The following is a 21,686-nucleotide window of genomic DNA, read 5'->3' on the forward strand; positions in this document are numbered from 1 at the left end:
AAGTTTGTGAAAAAGGTTAATTAAATATGAACCAACATCTGAAAACTGATAAGACAGGAGAAGACATTCATTTTCAGAACACAAACACTCTGTTGAGGGCCAAGGACAGTAGAGGTCACTGTACCAAGTTGTCACAAATAGCCTGCAAGATTATTTCTCCCGAGGACTATTTTCAACAAAAAAATCAATTTTGAAAGTATGAATGCACTAATACTAAGCCTGTGCCGTATAAATTAAGTGTTTTAGCCAAGCTAACTCAAACAAAGTGAAGCAAGCCTCCTTCTTATTTGCTTTGGTCCATTGCTCCTGTGTCCACTCAGGTCTTGATTCCAGATTCAGGCTACATTTACACTGTAACTACAATACTGGTGTGAAGTGAAACGAGTTCTTACCAATGTTATAGCTGGAGTGTAAATGTACCCTTTAAGAATTGCTCGCTAAACTTAGCTGATTCCACCACTCTACATCCATGAAGCAGATGTGATACCAATTCATCTTAACTCACTGCACGCTGTCAGGTCAGACTGCAGGTGACCTCCAAGTGCATAACTATCTTGCTTGCATCCTACCTGAATTCTTTACAGCATGCTAAAATGCAGTTCGAGGAAACTGAATTTACATGTACATAAATTGAAATTATTACTAAAGCACCTTTTTACTGGTGCTCAGTATAGAGTATTAAAATTTTAGTAATTGTAATCAATGTATGGTGCTACAGCAATTGTCACTTCTGCTGTAAATTCAGTTAGGCTGAGCATCTCCTCCCAGACAGATTTCCCTTCCCCCCCCCCCCCCAAAAGAGATCAGCAACAGTCACCGTTTTAGAATTAAAAATAACTTGGTGGCCAGAGTCTACAATCTCAGAAGTGGACATTGTATGAAATTTAAACCTCCCAGATAAGGTTAACAGCGTTTATTCTACACCCCTCACTGTCTTCCTTAATCTTTCCACACGTTGATGTTTAAAAAAAAAACGCCTGCAGTTTGCCTCACATTCAAACTAGAGCGGTTTCTAGGGAATGTAGGGAAAGTGCCCGGTGCAATGGGACACATGAAGGTGACATCGCCCTTGTGATGGTCATTCCTGTTACATGAAAATCAAACACTGCGCCTCGTCTAACACGGTCAGTAAGCCTCTGACAGAAGAGGAGGGGGGGCGTTTATCGGCACTGGCAGCTGTAAGCACACGCAGCCCCCTTCCCCCGGGATCAGCCGGACGCTCTTACCTGGCGCCCTGCTGTAGTGGAGCGGGCAGGCGCGGCGCCTCTCCGGCGGGAAACAGCGTCCCGCGCCGCTCGGTTAGTGTTCGAGGCGGCCATCGCCGGCCTCAGTTGCCGGGGTTCGTTCACTGATGCATTGCCTGAGGCGAGAAGGCCGCTCTGGTGCACAGTTCGAGCCGCTCACTCACTCACCGCACTTTCAAGCGGTTCTGAAGGACGCGCTCACCCAGATCTCGCGGTGCCTGGCGGAGGTTCTCGTCCGCCTGACCTTTAACCTCGGGTTTCTCGGGCCTCCGCTAGGCCGGTGTGGGAGTCGGACGCCGGACTCCCCCCCCTCCTTCACTAACCGAGGCCGCCCAGAGCTGTGTCGAGCGGCTCTTCCCGTGTCCACCCATGACCGCCGGTGGACGGCCGCTCTCGCTGTTCACCTGTAGCGGAGCGGCCAGGCCAGGCCAGGCCCGGCTCCCCCGCGGTAAACCTCAGCCTAAGCGGCGCTTCTGAACAATCGGGAAAGGTTCTGCGGTGAACCTCACAGCCAGGTACAAGTGAGCAAAGTGACCCTCCTCTGAATGCTTTTAATTCTGGAAGTGTTGGGTGACATTTGCGTTTTAGATGTGGCTCAGTTTGGGGGGGGGGATGAACTCCCCCCGCTCTCTCCCTAACTTGGCTTCACCTGGATGATACCTGCAGCCTTTCTGGTAAAGCTGTGGTGGTGGTGATACTGAATTGCCCCAATGTCACTCAGCAGAAACAGAAAACGTTAAGGCAAGTGCCCTAGGGCACCACAAACAGAAAACATTGGGCTCAATTTTCCACGGTGCAATCGGTGGCGGGCCAAGGACAGTAGAGGTCACTGTAGCAAGTTGTCACAAATAGCCTGCAAGATTATTTCTCCTGAGGACTATTTTCAACAACAAAAAAATCAATTTTGAAAGTATGAATGCACTAATGCTAAGCCTGTGCAGTATAAATTAAGGCCTAGAAATTCACTATGGCCCCGCCAGCTGGCTAGCGCCCAAAAGTTAGCGCTGGGCGGGAAGCCTATAGCGATCGTCAGATATTCATTGTTAGCGCCCCAATTCGGAACCGGGTGCTATACCAGAGTGTGCCCGCCTCCGCTTGGGACGCTGACACTGAATATCAGCGCTCTTGGTGCCGCTGCGCCAGCCGCTGCGGAGCGGCAGGCTGCGGTACTGCAGGCCTCCTCTTAAGGGGGAGCTGCCTGCAACGGGGAGATCGCCGCTGGATAGTGCCGGCAAATGAGCCCGGCACCACGGAGAAGTGCCGGGCTCGCGGAAAGCAGCCGGCAATGCCGCGGTGGAGGAGGCCGGGGAAGGAGGTGCGGGCAGGCGGCCACCAAAAAAGCGGCCGGCCGCACCTTCCGCTTTAAAGCGCCCCACTAAGGCAGCAGGACGGCCCCATTTTCTGGTCGCTGTTTGCGGCCGCTTCGGAGGAGGCGGCCGCAACTAACTATGGGGATTGGGCCGGTTTCGGGGCGGAACCGGGGCACTGCGCACACCGATGATGTCATCGGTGCCGGCGCAGCGCTAACGGCTACCGCCGCCAATACCGCTGCGCTGAATATCTGCGCAAACTCATTTCTGGCGCAAAATCACTCTAGGCGTTAACTGGGCGCAAAGCTGGCAGCGCCTTAATGAATTTCTAGGCCTAAGTGTTTTAGCCAAGCTAACTCAAAACAAAGTGAAGCAAGGCTCCTTCTTATTTGCTTTGGTCCATTGCTCCTGTGTCCACTCAGGCCTTGATTCCAGATTCAGGCTACATTTACACTGTAACTACAATACTGGTGTGAAGTGTCATCTAGCTCCCACGCACCTTTTCCACAGGCATGTCTCTCATCATGGAACAGACCCAACCTGCATCGGTGGGGGACCCAATTGAAATCATTATCAGGTACTTTAGAGTCTTCCCCCCCCCCCCCCACCCATCTTTTTAAATTTCCTTGCATGGCCACGGGATTCACGCAGCTCGGGAACCACGTCTGTCAACCTGAGGCGGGAGTTCTGTGGCCGTTGCTCCAGCTGATGACTTGACAGCATGGAAAATAAACCAAAATAAAAACATGTTGATTACATCAGCTAACAGATTGATGGAGATTCGGTTCTACTTGAAAAGCTACTGGTAAATGTTAATTCAGAAATTCCTGAAAAGTAAGTGCTACCCTGGATGCTGAGGGAAATACATTTTTCACTGGCTACTCTTGGCTGTTGCCTTCCAACTCAACAGTAATTGTGAATTGATCTGCACTATAAAAAAATGACATATACCATTTAAATACATTTTTGCGGTGTTTCTGGTCAGGTTTTTCTCACAGTATACTGTGATTGTCCAGTTACACATTAAATCAAGTCATCAACTGTAACAATTTCAGTCTCATCACTCATTCCACTAGTTCAATTTGCTTTCAGTCCCTGAATATGACTACAGTAATTTAATTTTTCAGTCTGAGACTTTAGGGTGAATTTCTGCAAAGCTTCTCTCACTTTTCCATTGTTAACTTCAACGGAAGAGCTGCAGAAATCCCAGAAACACATTATAAGCACCACTTACACTATTTGTCAGGGATTCCACAGCTCTTCTGCTGAACTTACATAAGATTGTAAATCCACCCTTTTACAATTACATTTAAAATCTGCTTAATTTTATGTAATACCTATACGCACACATCTTTTATTTGTACCAGTTACTGATACAAAAGTCTATAGATTTGTGACTAAAGCACCAATAACTTCCCAATTAATGTACTTTTTAAATTATGTTCTTGATCGTATTTGTAGATGATAATATTTAAATATTTCTTTGTCACTCATAACTTTCATTATATTATTGTACAGTAAAGATTCAACACCTACTACGTTAGATTAAACTTAAAATTTAATGTGACTAGGGTCCCTTTAAGGATCCCAGCTTAAAACACGTCATGATTGATGTCACCAGACCCGCTCCATCTAATTGGGCGGGCTTAATAGACTCCATTAAGGTAAGTTCATTTTCTACTGTGGAGTGAAGCCAGCAGCGGGTTTGTGACCCAACACCGGCCGCACCAGACCCGCCAAGTTAAGGAAAATTTGGCCATTAAGTCAAGTGCACCACAAATATAACAACCAAACAATAACATAAACAATAATCAAATTATAATGTTGTGAGCATCCAGGATGCAATCTATACCCTGCGGTGCCCACCGGTCGCGGAAAGCCTCAAGGGTACCGGTGGACACCACATGCTCCCTCTCCAGGGCCAGCCGGGCATGGATAATGTTGCAGAAGGGAGGTAGGCAGAACAACTCCTGGATGATACCTGAGCTCTTAATTACTTCAGTACCTTTTCTGTATTCTTGTCTAGATTCTAGATGGACTGTTGGAAAATAGTTCTGGACTGATATGTGGGTTTGCCATTAGCCAATGTGCAGAACCATTTCTCGGTTATCACCTGTTTCAAGTTGAGGTCCATCATGGTGCAGGATATTGGTGTTACTGCAAACTAAAGTAAGAGCGGTGGGACTTGGGTTTGTACCTCCAGTTCCTTACAAGGTGACTGCTCAGTATCACTTGTGCCATCACAGAAGACATCAAGCGGGTGTCAGATGCTTTCCTAGTAGTGGGTGAATTGCCCAAGGCCACTTTTAGATAGATCAGTGGCATAGCAAAAAGCTCAGGAGCAGCCTTTTTTTTGGACAGGAAATGAGGACAAAAAATGCAAATGCCTTTAAAATGGGCATCTGATATAAGAATGTTAGAGTTATTCTTAAAAACACATTTGATCTAATAAGATCTATTTTTATCTCCCCAGCTGATCTAACAGAAACAACTAATTCTAGGTAATTTGTATGATTAGTAAATCAATTACAGGAAACTCTCTTTTTACCGGCACCTAAATAACCGGAAATCTCTCTTCACCGGCAAAATTCAGGAGTAGGTTCAGGTAAGTTTTAATTCATATTAGTGGCCGTGTAACCGGGGTTCCTGGACCTGTGGCCGTGTAACCGGGGTTCCTGCACCTGTTGCCATGCAACAGAGACGCCTGGATCTGTGGCCGTATACGGGGCTCTCATACCTTGGTAAGTATATCTCTCTGTAATCCGGACTTTTTGATCAACCGGCACCACGCCGGTCCCGTCGGTGCCGGATAATAAAGAGTTTCCTGTATATAATTTTTAGTTTGTTTTCCAATAATCTATTACCATATTTCAGTTTACAAGTATACAGCATGTCATCAGGGACGAATATAAATATTTTTTTTGTCTTTTTCAGGAAAAACAATAACCAAAATGGCACAAAAAGAATTCAAAGAAGCATTTATCAGTAACCTGAGCGGTACTACCCTAGCTGAGAATTTATTGGGTTTAATTCTGTCTGCATTATGTGTCACCTACCGAGGATTGGTATTGATGTATTTCGTTGGAAGATGCACAAGATCATCATGGAAAAGGCTCCTGTTCATTGATTTTGTTGTGCTGGTGGCATCTCTTGTATTGTCCTGCACTGTCTTGTCAGATGTGCTTCACTGGGTGGTGCTGGTTCTAGCAGCTATTCTTGTGATATCTGTGTTTCAGATATACAATCAAAGAAAACAATGTGCCCATCAACACTTGAAAGAAGTCATTGGATCTTTTTTGGAAACCAGCTTGGATGTGAATTACATTCCTTTTGTCACTTTGTTTCGAGTCTTTGTTAACATAAAGACTGGCATCAGCATTCTTGCTGTGGACTTTCCAATATTTCCAAGACGCTATGCTAAAGCTGAAACATATGGGACTGGGATTATGGATTTTGGAGTGGCAGCTTTTGTTTTTGCAAATGCACTTGTTTCTCCTGAAGCAAGACAAAAGAACAAAAATATATCGCATTCTAAATTTAGTTTTGCGGTTAAACAGATCATAGCAGTTTGGCCCTTAGTATTCTTAGGGTTAGCTCGCCTAATAAGTGTTAAAGCAGTGGATTACCATGAGCACGTATCTGAATATGGTTTGCATTGGAACTTCTTTTTCACACTGGCAATAGTTAGGATCCTGTCATCTTTTCTTTTGATATTATGTCCTGTTAGAAGTTCTTGGATCTTGTCAGCTAGCATTGCCATATGTTATCAATTGCTCCTTGAAACTACAAATCTGAAGCAATTTATATTGCATGGAAGTGATGGCAAAGGCACTAGGGTTGGGTTCATTAATGCCAACAGAGAAGGGCTCTTTTCAATGCTCGGATACATAGCTATTTACATGGCTGGTGTACAGGCTGGCATTTACATAATGAAGAAGAGGACATTGGTAATAGACTGGCTAAAAGTGCAAGGTTGCCTTGTGATGACTATTTTGATATTGTGGCTGCTACTGCATGTGTGTGAGGCACTCACGGAGCCAGTATCTCGCCGGATGGCCAATCTCAGTTTTGTTTTATGGACAGTCGGGCAAAGTTTGTTTTTTCTAATCATTCACATGCTGGCTGATCTTGTTTTAGTATTTGTCAAAGTTATCTCGGGGATGTCTAATGTGCCATGTTCATGGAACATTTTACCAGATTCCTCCCAACACAAGAAGGATAGGACCTTGTTAAAAAGCAATCCTTTGGGAAAGGTGGATAAAACCACTATAGATTTCTGTCTTATTGAAGCCATAAGCAGAAACCAACTGCTGTTTTTCCTGCAATCGAATATTTTGACTGGTTTGGTGAACCTTACAATAGATACTGTTCATAGCAACACATTTAGTTCCTTATTTGTACTTCTGCTTTATATGTTCTGTAATTGTGTCATTGTGTACGCTTTACACATCAATGACATTACTTTAAAGTTTTGGTGATTTGCTGGTTCAATGATTCACTTTCATAAAAGGAAAGCTATTCTGACACTGAATAGGTATCAGAGTTCTTGCACTTGAATCATTATTTTCTCTGGTACATTGCACCTCGCATAATTTATGGCGTGTCTTACTCTGCACGTGCAGGCTTAATCTGCCTATTATTTTTCCTCTTATCCTCTGCAGAAGATAAAGCAAATATTAGATGATATGAAAAGTGTACCATCTAAGAAGTGGCACGATATTCTGGTCAGGTGTGGAGTTGCGTGTGGTTTTGTCCTACATGCTAATTTCCCTATTTCAGTCATAGGGAAGCATTGGCAAAATCAGAGGGCAAGTAAGTTCCAGGTCACGCTTGCATACTTTTTTGCACTAACTTCAGAGTGGTATTGGTGAAGGGGTAGAAGCAGGCCTTTTTTTTAAATATTCGATCATGGGATGTGGGCGTTGCTGGCAAGGCCAGCATTTATTGCCCATCCCTAATTGTCCTTAAGAAGGTGGTGGTGAGCCGCCTTCTTAAACCGCTGCAGTCTGTGTGGTGAAGGTACTTGCCTTTCCGATCTGGGATGGTGCATGGAACAGAGACTAAGAATTGGTAAGACAGAGGATTTTTTTTTTTAAATAGTAGATTGGCTGAAGCCTTGACCGCAACAAAAAACACTCCATCTTATCTTATTTACTCCATAAAGTGAAATGTCTTAACACTGATTCCAGTTTTCATAATGCGTTCTGTGTAATATATTTTAATATGTTGATATATGCTTTATAAATTAACTGCTCTAACAACTGGCCAAATTAAAATAGTACTCCAAAAATACTCATACGTGTGTTTATTTTACTTTCAAATGCAAAAATGCTAGCCTTCCACCATTTTTACTTCTTGCTTGTTATTTTGGAAGTTGTACAGAGGACTGCTTTTATATTGTATAGCATTTTCTGCTGCACTATTGCAGTCATTGTGCAGCAAATATTAGTCATTATGTTTAATATTTCAGATATCCTGTTGTTCCTTGTGGGATGATGCTAGGATTACTTTATAATAACATTTCATTTTAGTTCTACCGCAGTTGTTGCAGTGAGTGTGCACGATCCCAGAGTATTTCAGAACAAATGTTAAAAAGAAACATTATTAAACAATAATCATGAAATATTTTCACTCCCGTTTTCTGCCACTAACACATTCCAAAACAGTACTTGAAACTGTTTAAATGTAAGGCTATGTCAAAGAAATTTAGAAGAACATTAATTTTTTATTGGTTAGTTTCTTTGCATCTTTCTTGTCAAGCTGCTTTTCTACAGAGCATGCTGAAGTGTACAATATAACTTTATTTTCCCTTGCTTTGTATTATTTTTAATGGCGGGATAATGCATCCAAAATGTGCTTGAGCAACAAACACACGGGCTTTAATTAAACAGCCCCATTAATTGTCTATGAAATATTTATCCACATGTTGAGCTTCTTGCTGTCATGCCTAATTGATTATAAGTGCGATTACTATTTAGAAGAGTTGTGAACTTACTGCTGTACATGATTAAAAATGTATTACAATTGCAAAATCTCAATTACACAACTACATTATTCCAACTATAATAGATCTTGTCTCACATAAGTATATACCAATTTAAGAAATTACTTCTAATGGATCATGAAGTGACAGGATGTAGATTTGTGTCTGAAATTTCTCAACAAGGAGGCGAAAAGTAATTAGGAGGTGTTCTTGCCTTCTCCCAAACAGCAGCTTACAGAAGTGACTGGCAGAGGCCATCTTGAATGGACATGGTGGTACTGAGGAGCTCAAAGAGAAAATTAATATCTGCAGGTATTTCAATAAAAGGTTACGCAGTCCAAATTAGGACATTAACAGATTGCTAACCCTAGGTTAGGGCAGTCAGTCAGATCTACTTGTAAAGGCAAAATCCAGCCTCCATGCCTATTCCTGGAAACCAAACAAGTAACTTGACTTTTAAAGTCAAGAGCAATACATGCCAGAAATTATGGTTGGCAATGCCCAACTACACTTCAACCTGTAACTGGAGGAGGGCTAATTTCAGTGAGTTAAAAAGGAAACTAGCCTAAGTGGATTGGTATCAAAAATTGGTAGGCAAAACTTTAATGGAACAATGGGAGGCCTTCAAAGAGGAGATGGTTCGGGTACAAAGTAGACACATAGAAGATAGGAGCAGGAGTAGGCCATTCGGCCCCTCGAGCCTGCTCCGCCATTCAATGAGATCATGGCTGATCATCTAAATTCAGTACCCTGTCCCTGCCTTCTCCCCATATCCCTTGATCCCTTTGGCTTTAAGAAATATATCTAACTCCTTCTTGAATATATTTAATGAATTGGCCTCCACTGCCTTCTGTGGTAGAGAATTCCATAGGTTCACCACTCTCTTGGTGAAGAAATTCCTCCTCATCTCTGTCCTAAATGGCTTACCCCTTATCCTTAATGTGGAGATGCCGGTGTTGGACTGGGGTGGACAAATGTAAGAAGTCACACAACACCAGGTTATAGTCCAACAGCTTTATTTGAAATCACAAGCTTTCGGAGCGCTGCTCCTTCATCAGGTGAAGTGGAGAGATGCATATCGGCACAGCTTATATAGTCAGAGAATACTGCCAGATGATTACAGGTAATCTTTCTAACTGCCCTTTATCACACCTTGGCAGAGAGATAATCACAGCAATCAAAGGTGTGAATGGTGTCCAAACAGGTCAGTCAGGAAAACATTACATCAAAGAACAATGAGGTGGGGTCACAAGGGGTCAAATGTTGCAGATGCTGGGGTCTGTATGAAAAACAAAAAACAAACAAAAAACTTTTTTTGCTGGAAATCAGCAGGTCCGGCCGCATCTGTGTAGAGAGAACAAACCAACGACGACTCAAGTCTGGATGACTACGTCAGGTGGGGTTACGTGTAGCGTGACATGAACCCAAGATCCCGGTTGAGGCCATCCTCATGAGTGTGGAACTTGGCTATCAGTTTCTGCTCGACGATTTTGCATTGTGTGTCTCGAAGGCCGCCTTGGATGAGGAGGAACGCGATGGACACCTACAGATGCTGAAAGACACCCTCATAAGAACGGGATATGACACTCGACTCGTCGATCGACAGTTCCGACGGGCCACAGCGAAAAATCGCATAGACCTCCTCAGAAGACAAACACGGGACACAACCAACAGAGTACCCTTCGTCGTCCAGTACTTCCCCGGAGCGGAGAAACTACGCCATGTTCTTCGCAGCCTTCAACATGTCATTGATGATGACAAACACCTCGCTAAGGCCATCCCCATGCCTCCACGACTCGCCTTCAAACAGCCGCCTAACCTCAAACAGACCATCGTTCACAGCAAATTACCCAGCTTTCAGGAGAACAGCAACCACGACACCACACAACCCTGCCACGGCAACCTCTGCAAGACATGCCAGATCATCAACACAGATACCATCATCACACGTGAGGACACCACCCACCAGGTACATGGTACATACTCATGTGACTCAGCCAACATTGTCTACCTCATACGTTGCAGGAAAGGATGCCTTGGAGCATGGTACATCGGCAAAACCATGCAGACACTGCGACAACAGATGAACGGACATCGCTCAACAATCGCCAGGCAGGAGTGTTCCCTCCCAGTCGGGGAACACTTCAGCAGTCAAGGACATTCAGCCTCCGATCTTCAGGTAAGCATTCTCCAAGGCGGCCTTCGAGACACACGACAACGCAAAATCGTCGAGCAGAAACTGATTGCCAAGTTCCGCACTCATGAGGACGGCCTCAACCGGGATCTTGGGTTCATGTCACGCTACATGTAACCCCACCTGATGTAGAGTCATCCAGACTCGAGTCGTTGTTGGTTTGTTCTCTCTCCACAGATGCGGCTGGACCTGCTGTGATTTCCAGCAAAAAAATAGTTTTTTGTTTGTTTTTTGCTTTTCATACAGACCCCAGCATCTGCAACATTTGACCCCTTGTGACCCCACCTCATTGTTCTTTGATGTAATGTTTTCCTGACTGACCTGTTTGGACACCATTCACACCTTTGATTGCTGTGATTATCTCTCTGCCGAGGTGTGATAAAGGGCAATTAGAAAGATTACCTGTAATCATCTGGCAGTATTCCCTGACTATATAAGCTGTGCCTATATGCATCTCTCCACTTCACCTGATGAAGGAGCAGCGCTCCGAAAGCATGTGATTTCAAATAAAGCTGTTGGACTATAACCTGGTGTTGTGTGACTTCTTACCCTTATCCTTAGACTGTGACCCCTGGTTCTGGACTCCCCGGCCATCGGGAACATCCTTCCTGCATCTAGTCTGTCTAGTCCTGTTAGAATTTTATAAGTTTCAATGAGATCCCGTCTCATTCTTCTAAACTCCAGCGAGTATAAGCCCAATCGACCCAATCTCTCCTCATACGTCATTCCTGCCATCCCAGGTATCAGCCTGGTGAATCTTCGCTGCACTCCCTCCATGGCAAGAACATCCTCAGAGAAGGCGACCAAAACTGCACACAATACTCAAGGTGTGGTCTCACCAAGGCCCTGTACAACTGCAGCAAGACATCCTTGTTCCTGTACTCAAACCCTCTCGCTACGAAGGCCAACATACCACTTGCCTTCTTAACCGCCTGCTGCACCTGCATGCTTACCTTCAGTGACTGGTGTATAGGGACACCCAGGTCTCGTTGCACTTACCCTTCTCCAAATCTATTGCCATTCAGATAATAATCTGCCTTCTTGTTTTTGCCACCAAAGTGGATAACTTTGCATTTATCCACATTATACTGCATCTGCCATGCTTCTGCCCAATCACCCAAGCTGTTCAAATCATACTGGAATTTCTCAGCATCCTCCTCACAGCACACACACACACCCAACTTTGTGTCATCTGCAAACTTGGAGATATTACATCTAGTTCCCTCATCTAGATCATTAATATATATTGTGATAGCTGAGGTCCTAGGACCGATCCCTGCGGTACCCCACTAGTCACTGCCTGCCACTTGGAAAAAGTGCCATTTATTCCAACTTTTTGCTTCCTGTCTGCCAACCAGTTCTCTATCCAAGTCAGTACCTTGCCCCCAATCCCATGTGCCTTAACTTTACACTCTAATCTCTTATGCGGGACCTTATCGAAAGCCTTCTGAAAGTCCAAATACATCACATCCACTGGTTCTCCCTTATCTATTCTATCAGTTACATCCTCAAAAAATTCCAGTAGATTAGTGAAGCACAATTTACCTTTTGTAAATCCATGTTGACTTTGTCCGATCCTGTCACTGTTTTCCAAGTGCTCTGCTATTACATCTTTTATAATGGACTCTAGCATTTTCTCCACTACCGACACATTCCCATGAGGGGGAAAGGAAGCTAGAGCTCCCTGGGTGACTAAAGATAGAGAGATTAAAATGAAACAGAAAAAGGAGGCTTCTGACAAATGTAAGATTCACAAGAGTATGAGAATGGATTAGTGGCTAACATAAAAGGGAATCCAAAAGCCTTTTATAAACATCAATAGTAAAAGAGTAGTCAAAGGAAGGGTGGGAACAATTAGGGACCAAAAAGGAGATCTTGTGGAGGCAGAGGGTATTGCTGAGGTACTTAAAGTATACTTTGCATCTGTCTTCACTAGAGAAGAGGATGTTGCCAATGTAGCAGTAATGGAGGAGGTAGTAGCGATATTGGATAGGATGAAAATAAGATAACGAGGCACTTAAAATGTTGGCAGTACTCAAAGTAGAAAAGTCACCCGATCTGGATGGGATGCATCCTAGATTACTGAGGGAAGTAAGGTTGTAAATTGTGAAGGCTCTGGCCACAGTCTTCCAGTCCTCCCTAGATATGGGGGTGGTGCAAAGGACTGGAGGATTGCAAATGTTGCACCCCTGTTCAAAAAAGGAGCGAGGGCTAAACCGGCAATTACAGGCCAGTCAGCCTAATGTCGGTGGTGGGGAAAACTTTTAGAAACAATATTCCTAGACAACATTAATTGGCACTTGGAAAACTATGGGTGAATAAATGAAAGTCAGCACATATTTATTAAAGGCAAATCGTGTTTGACTTATTTGATTGAGTTCTTTGAAGAAATAACAGAGAGGGTTGATGAGGATAGTGTGCTAATGTGCATAGACTTTCAAAAGGCATTTGATAAAGTACCACATAATAGATGTGTTAGCAAAATTAAAGCCCGTGGGATTAAAGGGACAGTGGCTGTGTGGATACGAAATTGGCTAAGAAACAGAAAGCAGAGAGTAGTGGTGAATGGTTGTTTTTCAGACTAGAGGGAAGTATACAGTGATGTTCCCCTGGGGTCGATGTTGGGACCACTGCTTTTTTTGATAAAAAATTAATGACCTGGACATGGGTATATAGGGCATTATTTCAAAATTGCAGATGACACAAAACTCGGAAACGTAATAAACAATGAGACTTCAGGAGGACATAGACAGATTGGTGAAATGGGCAGGCACATGGCAGATGAAATTTAACGCAGAGAAGTGTGAAATGATGCATTTTGGTAGGAAGAATGAGGAGCGGCAAAATAAACTAAATGGTGCAATTTTAAAGAGGGTGCAGGAACAGAGAGACCTGGGGGTGTATGTGCACAAATCATTGAACATGGCAGGACAAGTTGAGATGGCTGTTAAAAAAGCATATGGGATCGTTGGCTTTATTAATTGAGGAATAGAGTACAAAAGCATGGAAGTTATGCTAAACATTTATAAAACACTAGTTAGGCCTCAGCTCGAGTATTATGTTCACTTCTGGGGACCACACTTTAGGAAGGATGTCAAGGCCTTAGAGAGGGTGCAGAGGAGATTTACTAGAATGGTACCAGGGATGAGGGACTTCAGTTATGTGGAGAGACTGGAGAAGTTGGAGTTTTTCTCCTTGAAGCACAGAAGGTTCAGGGAGATTGATAGAGGTGTTCAAAATCATGAATGGTTTTGATAGAATAAATGAGAAACTGTTTTCAGTGGCAGAAGAGTCAGTAACCTGAGGACACAGATTTAAGGTGATTGGCAAAAGTGCCAGAGGCGACATGAGGAAACATTTTGTTACACAGCGAGTTGTGATCTGGAATGCATGGCCTGAAACGCAATAGTAACTTTCAAAAGGGAATTGGACAAATACTTGAAGGGAAAGAATTGACAGGGCTATGGGGAAAGAGCAGGAGAGTGGGACTAATTGGATAGTTCTATCAAACAGCCGGTACAGGCACGGTGGGCCAAATGGCAGCCCCCTGTGCTGTATCATTCTATGATTCTATAACCCAAGGCTAGGTCTCAGACTGCACCCACTCCCCTCGCACCAATTTGAGATATTTTATCACCTCCCTCCACCATGCATCCCAGACCACTAGCCCCACAGCTTGCTCAGCCAGATGGTATTCCATGACCTGGTACTGAGCCTTGTCCTTGACCTACAACTCAGTGATACCTTATAGATGTAATTTTAAATAGTGTCAGCCTTGGCTCAGAGCTAGCACTCTTGTCTCTGAGTCTGAAGGTTGAAATTGAAGCCCCACTCCCGAGACATAATCTAGGCTGACATTGCAGTGCGGTACTAAAGGTGTGCTGTACTGTTGGAGGTGCCATTGCTTGGGTGAGATGTTAACCCGAGGCCCTGTTTGCTCTATCAGGTGGACGTAAAAGATTCCATGGTACTGTTTGAAGAAGAGCAGGAGAGTTCTCTCGGTGTCTTAGCTATTTATCCCTCAACCAACAGATTATCTGGTCATTTATCACGTTGCTGTTAGTGGGACCGTGCTGTGTTCAAATTGGTTGTCTTATATCACAACAGTGACAATTCAAAAAGTACTTAATTGACTGTTAAGCACGTTGGGACATCCTGAGGTTGTGACAGGTGCTCATATAAATACAATTTTTTCTTTCTTTATAATTATAATCACATATATTTCCAATTGCATGTATTTATAATAACTTAAGATTTTTAATATATATATAATTAAAAGTATTCACATTTGTGTAAAATGTAATGGCCTAGAAATTCATTGTAGCCACTTTTGGGGCGGTAAAGTCGGGCGGCCGCTAAAGTTTGCGCCCGCCGCCAAATCGAGGCCACTTCTCCGATATTCATTAGCTTCGCCCTAAGAGTTTGCTCGAGCGCTAAAACTGGCGCTGGACACCTCTCCTTAGGCGCTAAGCCGGAGGTGCTGGGCGAGAGCGCCCAGGCCGGGCGCAGCGCAGGTGCGGCCATCTCGTGATTGACAGCAGACACCCTGGCGCCGGCCAGCTCTTAAGGGGGAAGGGTCGACTTTGTCTGCTGCCATGCCCTGGATAGTGGAGCCCTCCAGCTAGGCCTGAACACTGCTGCTGGACCCAAATAGCGCCTGAAGCCATGCAGAGGGCCCGTGAACGAGCGCAGCGCTTCTCAGAGCGTAATCTGAGTGTGCTGGTTGGTGGTGTGGAGAAGAGGCGCCATATTTTGTACCCGGACAATGGCAGGAAGGCGCCGGTCCGCGCCTACCGGAGAGCCTGGAGGCATGTCGCCAGCAAGGTGTCAGCCAACAGCGAGGTCCCCAGGACCGGTGTCCAATGCCGCAAAAAGTTTAATGACCTCACGCGGATTGTCAGGGTGAGTACCCTTTCCAGTGACCTCCTCATCCTTGCATGTGCACCTCACATTATGGGCAAAGGGACCTGAAAGCCCTAATGGCCAGCCCTCATCCAGCAGCTATGGGACAGGCATGAACATCAATTGCACATTCTGCACTTAACACACTGGCCAAGCTATTCCACCATGGGAGGCAGTGCACACAAGATCAGGGCGACACACTGGCCAGGCTATTCCACCATGGGAGGCAGTGCACACAAGATCAGGGCGACACACTGGCCAGGCTATTCCACCATGGGAGGCAGTGCACACAAGATCAGGGCGACACACTGGCCAGGCTATTCCACCATGGGAGGCAGTGCACACAAGATCAGGGCGACACACTGGCCAGGCTATTCCACCATGGGAGGCAGTGCACACAAGATCAGGGCGACACAGTGTACTTAGAGGCCGTCCTTTCTCTTGCAGGCCAAGCTGGCCAATAACAAGAAGAGCCGGACTGCGACCGGGGGAGGCCGACCCCAGATCCAGCCGCTCACCGAGCTGCAACATTGCGTGGAGCGCATCATGGGTGGCCGGGTGATTGGCCCCGTTGCATGTGGAGATGCCGACCCTGTTCTGGGCACCAATGGTAAGGACATCAACGTTTGGACCTCTCTCGTCCCACTTGCGCATCAGATCTACATCCTTTACCACTGTCCGACCAATGCGCTGAATGCCACCACTCATGCATCCCTCGCTGACGCCCTCTCCTCACTCTAAAGCTACTCTTCTGCCTTCCTGCTTTCAGATGGTGAGGAGGAGGTCCCTGAACTTGCCAGTGACAGCCCCTCAGAAGAGGAGGAGGAGGAGGAGCAAGAGGAAGGCGGCCCATCAGGGGAACCCTCAGCCGTGGCAACCCATGCCAATGTAGGGGACACGTCTTCCCTGGAGGGGAGCGTCGCGGAAGTGTCGGAGGGGAGGGGAGCTCATGGGACCTGCGGCCTGCAGAAACGCGGGAGGGGGGTGCCAGCTCGGCGGCCTTCTCCCCAGAGGGGGGAAGGGTCGGAGGGGAGTCCAATTGCTGGGCCCAGCGGCGTCCAGCAATGCAGGAAGGGTCGGCCAGCTCGGCGGCCTTCTCCCCAGAGGGAGAGTCCGGCCTCCAGTCCAGAGATGGTCTTCGCCGAGGAGATGGAACGCCTCGAGGACTTGTCCGCGGACTCGGAGCGCCGGCACACGGAGCTCATGGGGGCAGTGGCACGGTTGCCTGAGGCCATCGAGTCCCTCTCTCGGAGTGTCACCGACGTCGGGGCCTCACAGGCCATCAGTTTGGCGGAATTCGGGGCAGAGCAGGCAGCGAGTCGGGCGGCATTCGGGGCAGATCAGGCAGCGAGTCGGGCGGCATTCGGGGCAGCTCAGGCAGCGAGTGGGCAGCTGATCAGTGGTGCCGTGCAGTCACTGGGTGCTCTGATGAGGTCACTGAGCAGGTCAACACGGGCACTCACTGCTGCCACACTCGCTGTGTCAGCCAGGCATCGCCAGGGCACCCGGCGCGCTGCAGCAGCACAGCGGTCTGTCCCTCGGCAGATTGGTGCGCATGCTGCAGTGCTGGCCCGGGCGAGTGCCAGTGTCTCAGGCGACCAGCGAGCGCCTGCCATCCGCCAGCTTGCCCCCATTCCTCCAGCCGCCACTGCCACACCCCCAGTGGAGCTGCCAGGAGCTGCTGCAGCGACTGATGCTGGCCAGCCACAGCTGCAGCATTCAACAGCCGCCCGCTCGACGGCCAGACCTCTACTAGGCCGACCCCCAAGGGCATCTGCCGTCACGACATGTGCCCCTCTGGAGCCTGCCCCCAGCCTTGCAGCAGCCAATGGCCTTACTTTGAGGAGGAGCAGCAGGGCAGGCAGGGGCCACACAAAGATGGCCAAGGCATCGCCCTAGCGGGCCAAAAAGTCGAATGTGTGGCCAGTTGTGTTTGTTTTTTGAGGCCGAGAATTGGATGTTTGTTTTTTGAGGCCGAGAATTGGATGTTTGTTTTTTGAAGGCCGAGGATGTGATGTTTGTATTTTACGAAGGCCGAGGATGACGGCCATTTTAGTTGCACTGTTTTGTTAATCCTCTCCAGGTTGTGGGAGCGAGTAATGTGTTTGAGTGTTTTTTGGGGGTTTCGTCTGTTTTTGGTTTTCATGTGGGAAGGGCCCTGAGTTTGTACAATAAAGCATTTTATTTATTAACATTGTCCATGTTTGATCTTTGAAGTGTTTGTTGCCTTAACCGGCTGAGGGCTTGCGGAGCGGCTGCAATCATGTTCTTTCATTGGCACAAGCCATTCCCTGACAGGGGGCCTAGAAGTGCCGTTCAATAAGCCGCCGACGGGCGGCCCTTGGACCTTCTGCCTCCCTCCTGGGCTGGTACTCCTCGTCCTCCTCCTCCTCCTCATGCTCCTCCTGCTCCTCCTCCTGAGGTGGGGGTCCAACGTGAGGTGGCAGTGCCTGAGTCCTGCGGATAGCCAGGTTGTGCAGCATGCAGCAAACGACGACGAATTGGGAGACTCGCTCCTGCGAATACTGGAGGGCTCCCCCGGAGCGATCGAGACAGCGGAGCCGTTGCTTGAGGACACCGATTGTTTGTTCTATGATGTTCCTAGTCGCTTGATGGCTCTCGTTGTATGCCTCTTCAGCAGGGGTCGTGGGCGCGCGGAGCGGGGTCATGAGCCAGGTACACAAAGGATAGCCTTTGTCCCCGATAAGCCATCCTCTTGGGGGAGGCTGTGCCTGGAACATGTCAGCCACAGTTGTCTGTCGCAGGATAAAGGCATCGTGGCTGCTGCCTGGAAAGCGGGCATTGACAGCTAGGATGCGCTGCCTGTGGTCACACACCAGCTGTACGTTGAGGGAATGGTAGCCCTTCCGGTTGTGGTAATCCTCGGCATGCTCCAGAGGTGCCCGCAAAGCCACATGCGTGCAGTCAATGGCACCCTGCACCATGGGGAAGCCCGCTATTCTTGCAAATCCCACTGCACGCTGCTGCTGCTTGTCCAGGGTCATGGGGAAGGAGATGAATTGATGTCTCCTTCTGAAAAGGGCTTCGGTCACCTGGCAGATGCAGCAATGCACGGCGAACTGGGAGATGTTAGCGATGTCCCCAGCAGCGGATTGGAAGGAGCCGGTGGCATAGAAGTTGAGAGCCACCGTCACCTTCACTGCCACCGACAGAGACGTCCTGCGCATCAGCTGTGGCTGCAGATCTCTCTGAAGCAGCTGGCAGATGTCTGCAACCACCTCCCTTCTGAATCGCAGCCTCCTTACACACATCGCGGCAGACATGGTCAGATAGGAGGACTGCTGGCGGTATACCCTGGGTGGGTAAGGCCTCAGTTGGCGATGCCTGTTGCCCCCTCTGCGTCTAGCCAGGGCTGCCACTCTCTCACGGCATCTGTAAGCCCTTCTGGCATAAGGCTGAAAGTCAGCGTTGGCACCCAATGCAGCCCCCATTATATGCTGGCAAACAATGAGCTCTCAATGAAGGCAAAGATAATTGCTAAGCTCTGGCCTGAGCCAAAAATACCTGTCCTAGTGTTGGTCCAAACCAGTAAGCTCTCCTCCTTGGTCTCTCTCCAAAAAACCGTTGCACAAGAGTGAATGCTGCAAAATGGCTGGCCTTTATAGTGCAGGGTAAGTGCCCTTTAATTAGCGCTCCCCGCGGCCCGCCTCGGCTGTGTACCGTTCCACTTCACAGTCGTTAGGGCCGCCCGGCGCACAATGGGCCGGCGCGAGTGAAGTTCCGGTTCGGGGCGCACAAAGGGCGTTGCACTAGTAAATGACGTCATGATCTGCACGCGCAGCAGGGCGCGCGCTAAGACTTTGCGCCGGCGCTAAATGTGTACTGAAGTTGGGGCGAGGCGCAGATCGCGCTGCGCCCAGGCGCTAAGCGCCTAGCGCTCGAGATCTACTCCTCCTAAGGCGTTAACGGTTGGCGCGCCCAACTGAATTTCTAGGCCAATGTATTTTGATAAAATTATATACTTTAATTTATTTAGTTCTGTACAATTTTATATATTTTTGCAATTATATATTTTTACATTTTACATATAACATTTTCTATTTGTATATATTATCTGTTTCTTATGCTCGGCCATTCTATTTTAAATTATTATGTACATACAAAAGCAGGTGAGGTGTATAGATTTATTTATGTAACTGTGGCCTGTGAGCAATACATGTTTATTTATATAACTACCGCATGTTGCATGCAGTTTTATTTATCTACTTGCAGTGCACACTGTTTATGTATTTTTAATGATTTTATCTGTGATCTATTAGTTTTAATTAAACTGCTCTAAAATATGAGGCTTGCTACAACGACCAATACACTTTTTAAGACATTTCAAATAAATCTTTTGAGACTCAAACTGAATTTATTAAGAGATTTAAAAAAACAGAATGCTAGAAATCTTGTTCATCTGGAGTAATTAAAACATCTCTCTCATCAACCATACAACTTCAGATTGTGTCCTTGTGATGAATAGGAAAACATTCATCATTAGACATTGCGAAATTAAGTCTTTATTTCTTCAAAGTCAGTCTCATTAAAAGAACAATTTAATCAATCATATAAAAGGTGTATTCACTTCTGTTCATGCTGTACATCCTTTGCATTAAATGCCTCCTGCTCCTGCATTGATTATGAAATACCCAGCCTGACCTCTACATTTAATCATCGTCATTCAATGCCTTTATAGTTCTGTGCGAACAGAAGTTCTTCATTAGACTTCTGTCTGTTCTATAGAAATCCATTGGGTTATGCTGAATAGCTTTGCAGGCGATCCCTGGTCTTTACTGAATTAGCTGATCTCAGGCAGGTGTAAGGATGAGGTACTAGAATTGACCCAAGGAATCATAGGTTAGAGAGAGAGGAACATAAACTGCTCCTGTTCGCTATCCAGCATCCAGCGACCTCTGCAGAAAATGTGTGTATGTGGGTGGTAGGTAAGGACCAGACGGAGTTGGTTATAATATCCTCCAGTCAAATTGATTGCAGACACTTGCTATCAAAGATCACAGGTAATGACCATTTAGGTGAGATATCAGAGAGCATCTAATGCCCATGGATTTGTACCACAATAAGAGGTCAAGGGAAGAAAAAAATTGTCAAGAAAATATCCAGAATACTGCAAAGCCAGTTAACTTATATCATACTTTGAGTGTATTACTGACTTTATTTTCATCAGAATTATTTTTTAAAGAAAGAACTTGCATTTCTGTAGCATTCCTTAGGAGAAAGCATTTCACAACCAATAAATTACTTTTGAAGTGTAGTCACTGTTGTTGTATACGAAAACGCATTAGTAAATTTAAATGCAGCAAAGTCTCACGAACAGCAATTTGATAATGACCAGATAATCTGTTTGCGTGATGTTGGCTGAAGGATAAATGTTGGCCAGGACACTGGGAGAACTCTGCTCTTCTTCAAATAGTGCCGTGACATCTTTTACATCCCCCTGAAAAAGCAGAGGGGACCTCATTTGAATGACGGCAATAATACAGAACTGAAATGTCAACCTAGGTTATGTGCTCAAGACTTAGCTTGACCTTCGGACATCGAGCCAAGGGTACTACAACCACTGAACCAATTAACACTATCACTTATGAACAGCTGTAGATTTAGCTTAAAAATAAATGTTATGTCCCTCTAGCATTTTTGTGGGTGGAAGCATGTAAATGAGGTCAAAATGAGATCATAATGTTGTCCACAGTATTTTCACACATTTCAGTTGGTATAGCGCTGTTTTTATTATCCAGCTGCAGTAGAATAGCTGCTTCCTTTAGCTGCTGCAGATCTTTAAATCCTGCAGCAGCACCTGATGCCCCACTCTCCATCAGATTTGCTTCCAATGACAGGTGGTTTCACACCAGGAGCTCACCTCCTTATGCAAATGATGCTGACCTCAGGGATATGCATAGCGTCAGCATGTTAGGGCTGGATGGGTGCTCTTCTTGCACTGGCCCCTTCTGGTCAGGCATAATATGGGATTATATCTCGCATATGACATTGTTCTATTTGTTTCTCATGTTTTATTTTAAGTATACAAACAT

The 21,686-nt window shown here is 46.2% G+C and overlaps 2 protein-coding genes across 5 annotated transcripts in view; one reads left to right on the top strand and one right to left on the bottom strand.

Moving 5' to 3' along the window:
- Nucleotides 1-1,443, bottom strand: part of myo19 (myosin XIX) — a 43,195-nt gene extending 41,752 nt beyond the window's left edge. For both annotated transcript variants that reach the window (XM_085964501.1, XM_085964500.1), the window contains exon 1: nucleotides 1,227-1,443. In XM_085964501.1, coding sequence (XP_085820627.1) covers nucleotides 1,227-1,319 — 93 coding nt within the window. In that variant the 5' untranslated portion in view covers nucleotides 1,320-1,443. The remainder of the gene's footprint in view (nucleotides 1-1,226) is intronic.
- A 94-nt stretch (nucleotides 1,444-1,537) lies between these two features.
- pigw (phosphatidylinositol glycan anchor biosynthesis, class W) lies at nucleotides 1,538-7,846 on the top strand. Of its 3 annotated transcripts, XM_085964504.1 has the most exons (3): nucleotides 1,538-1,759; nucleotides 5,028-5,055; nucleotides 5,489-7,846. In XM_085964504.1, the coding sequence occupies exon 3, from the start codon at nucleotides 5,506-5,508 to the stop codon at nucleotides 7,030-7,032; it is 1,527 nt and encodes a 508-aa protein (XP_085820630.1). In that variant the 5' UTR covers nucleotides 1,538-1,759; nucleotides 5,028-5,055; nucleotides 5,489-5,505; the 3' UTR covers nucleotides 7,033-7,846. The 3 variants fall into 3 exon arrangements, with proteins under 3 accessions (XP_085820630.1, XP_085820629.1, XP_085820628.1); XM_085964503.1 differs by lacking the exon at nucleotides 5,028-5,055 and having other exon boundaries at nucleotides 1,538-1,765; XM_085964502.1 differs by lacking the exon at nucleotides 5,028-5,055 and having other exon boundaries at nucleotides 1,539-1,759.
- Nucleotides 7,847-21,686: the final 13,840 nt, after the last annotated feature.

This window comes from Somniosus microcephalus, chromosome 22 (assembly GCF_052327205.1).
Source record: "Somniosus microcephalus isolate GS21.2 chromosome 22, FLI_Smic_1.0, whole genome shotgun sequence".
Classification (NCBI taxonomy): domain Eukaryota; kingdom Metazoa; phylum Chordata; class Chondrichthyes; order Squaliformes; family Somniosidae; genus Somniosus; species Somniosus microcephalus.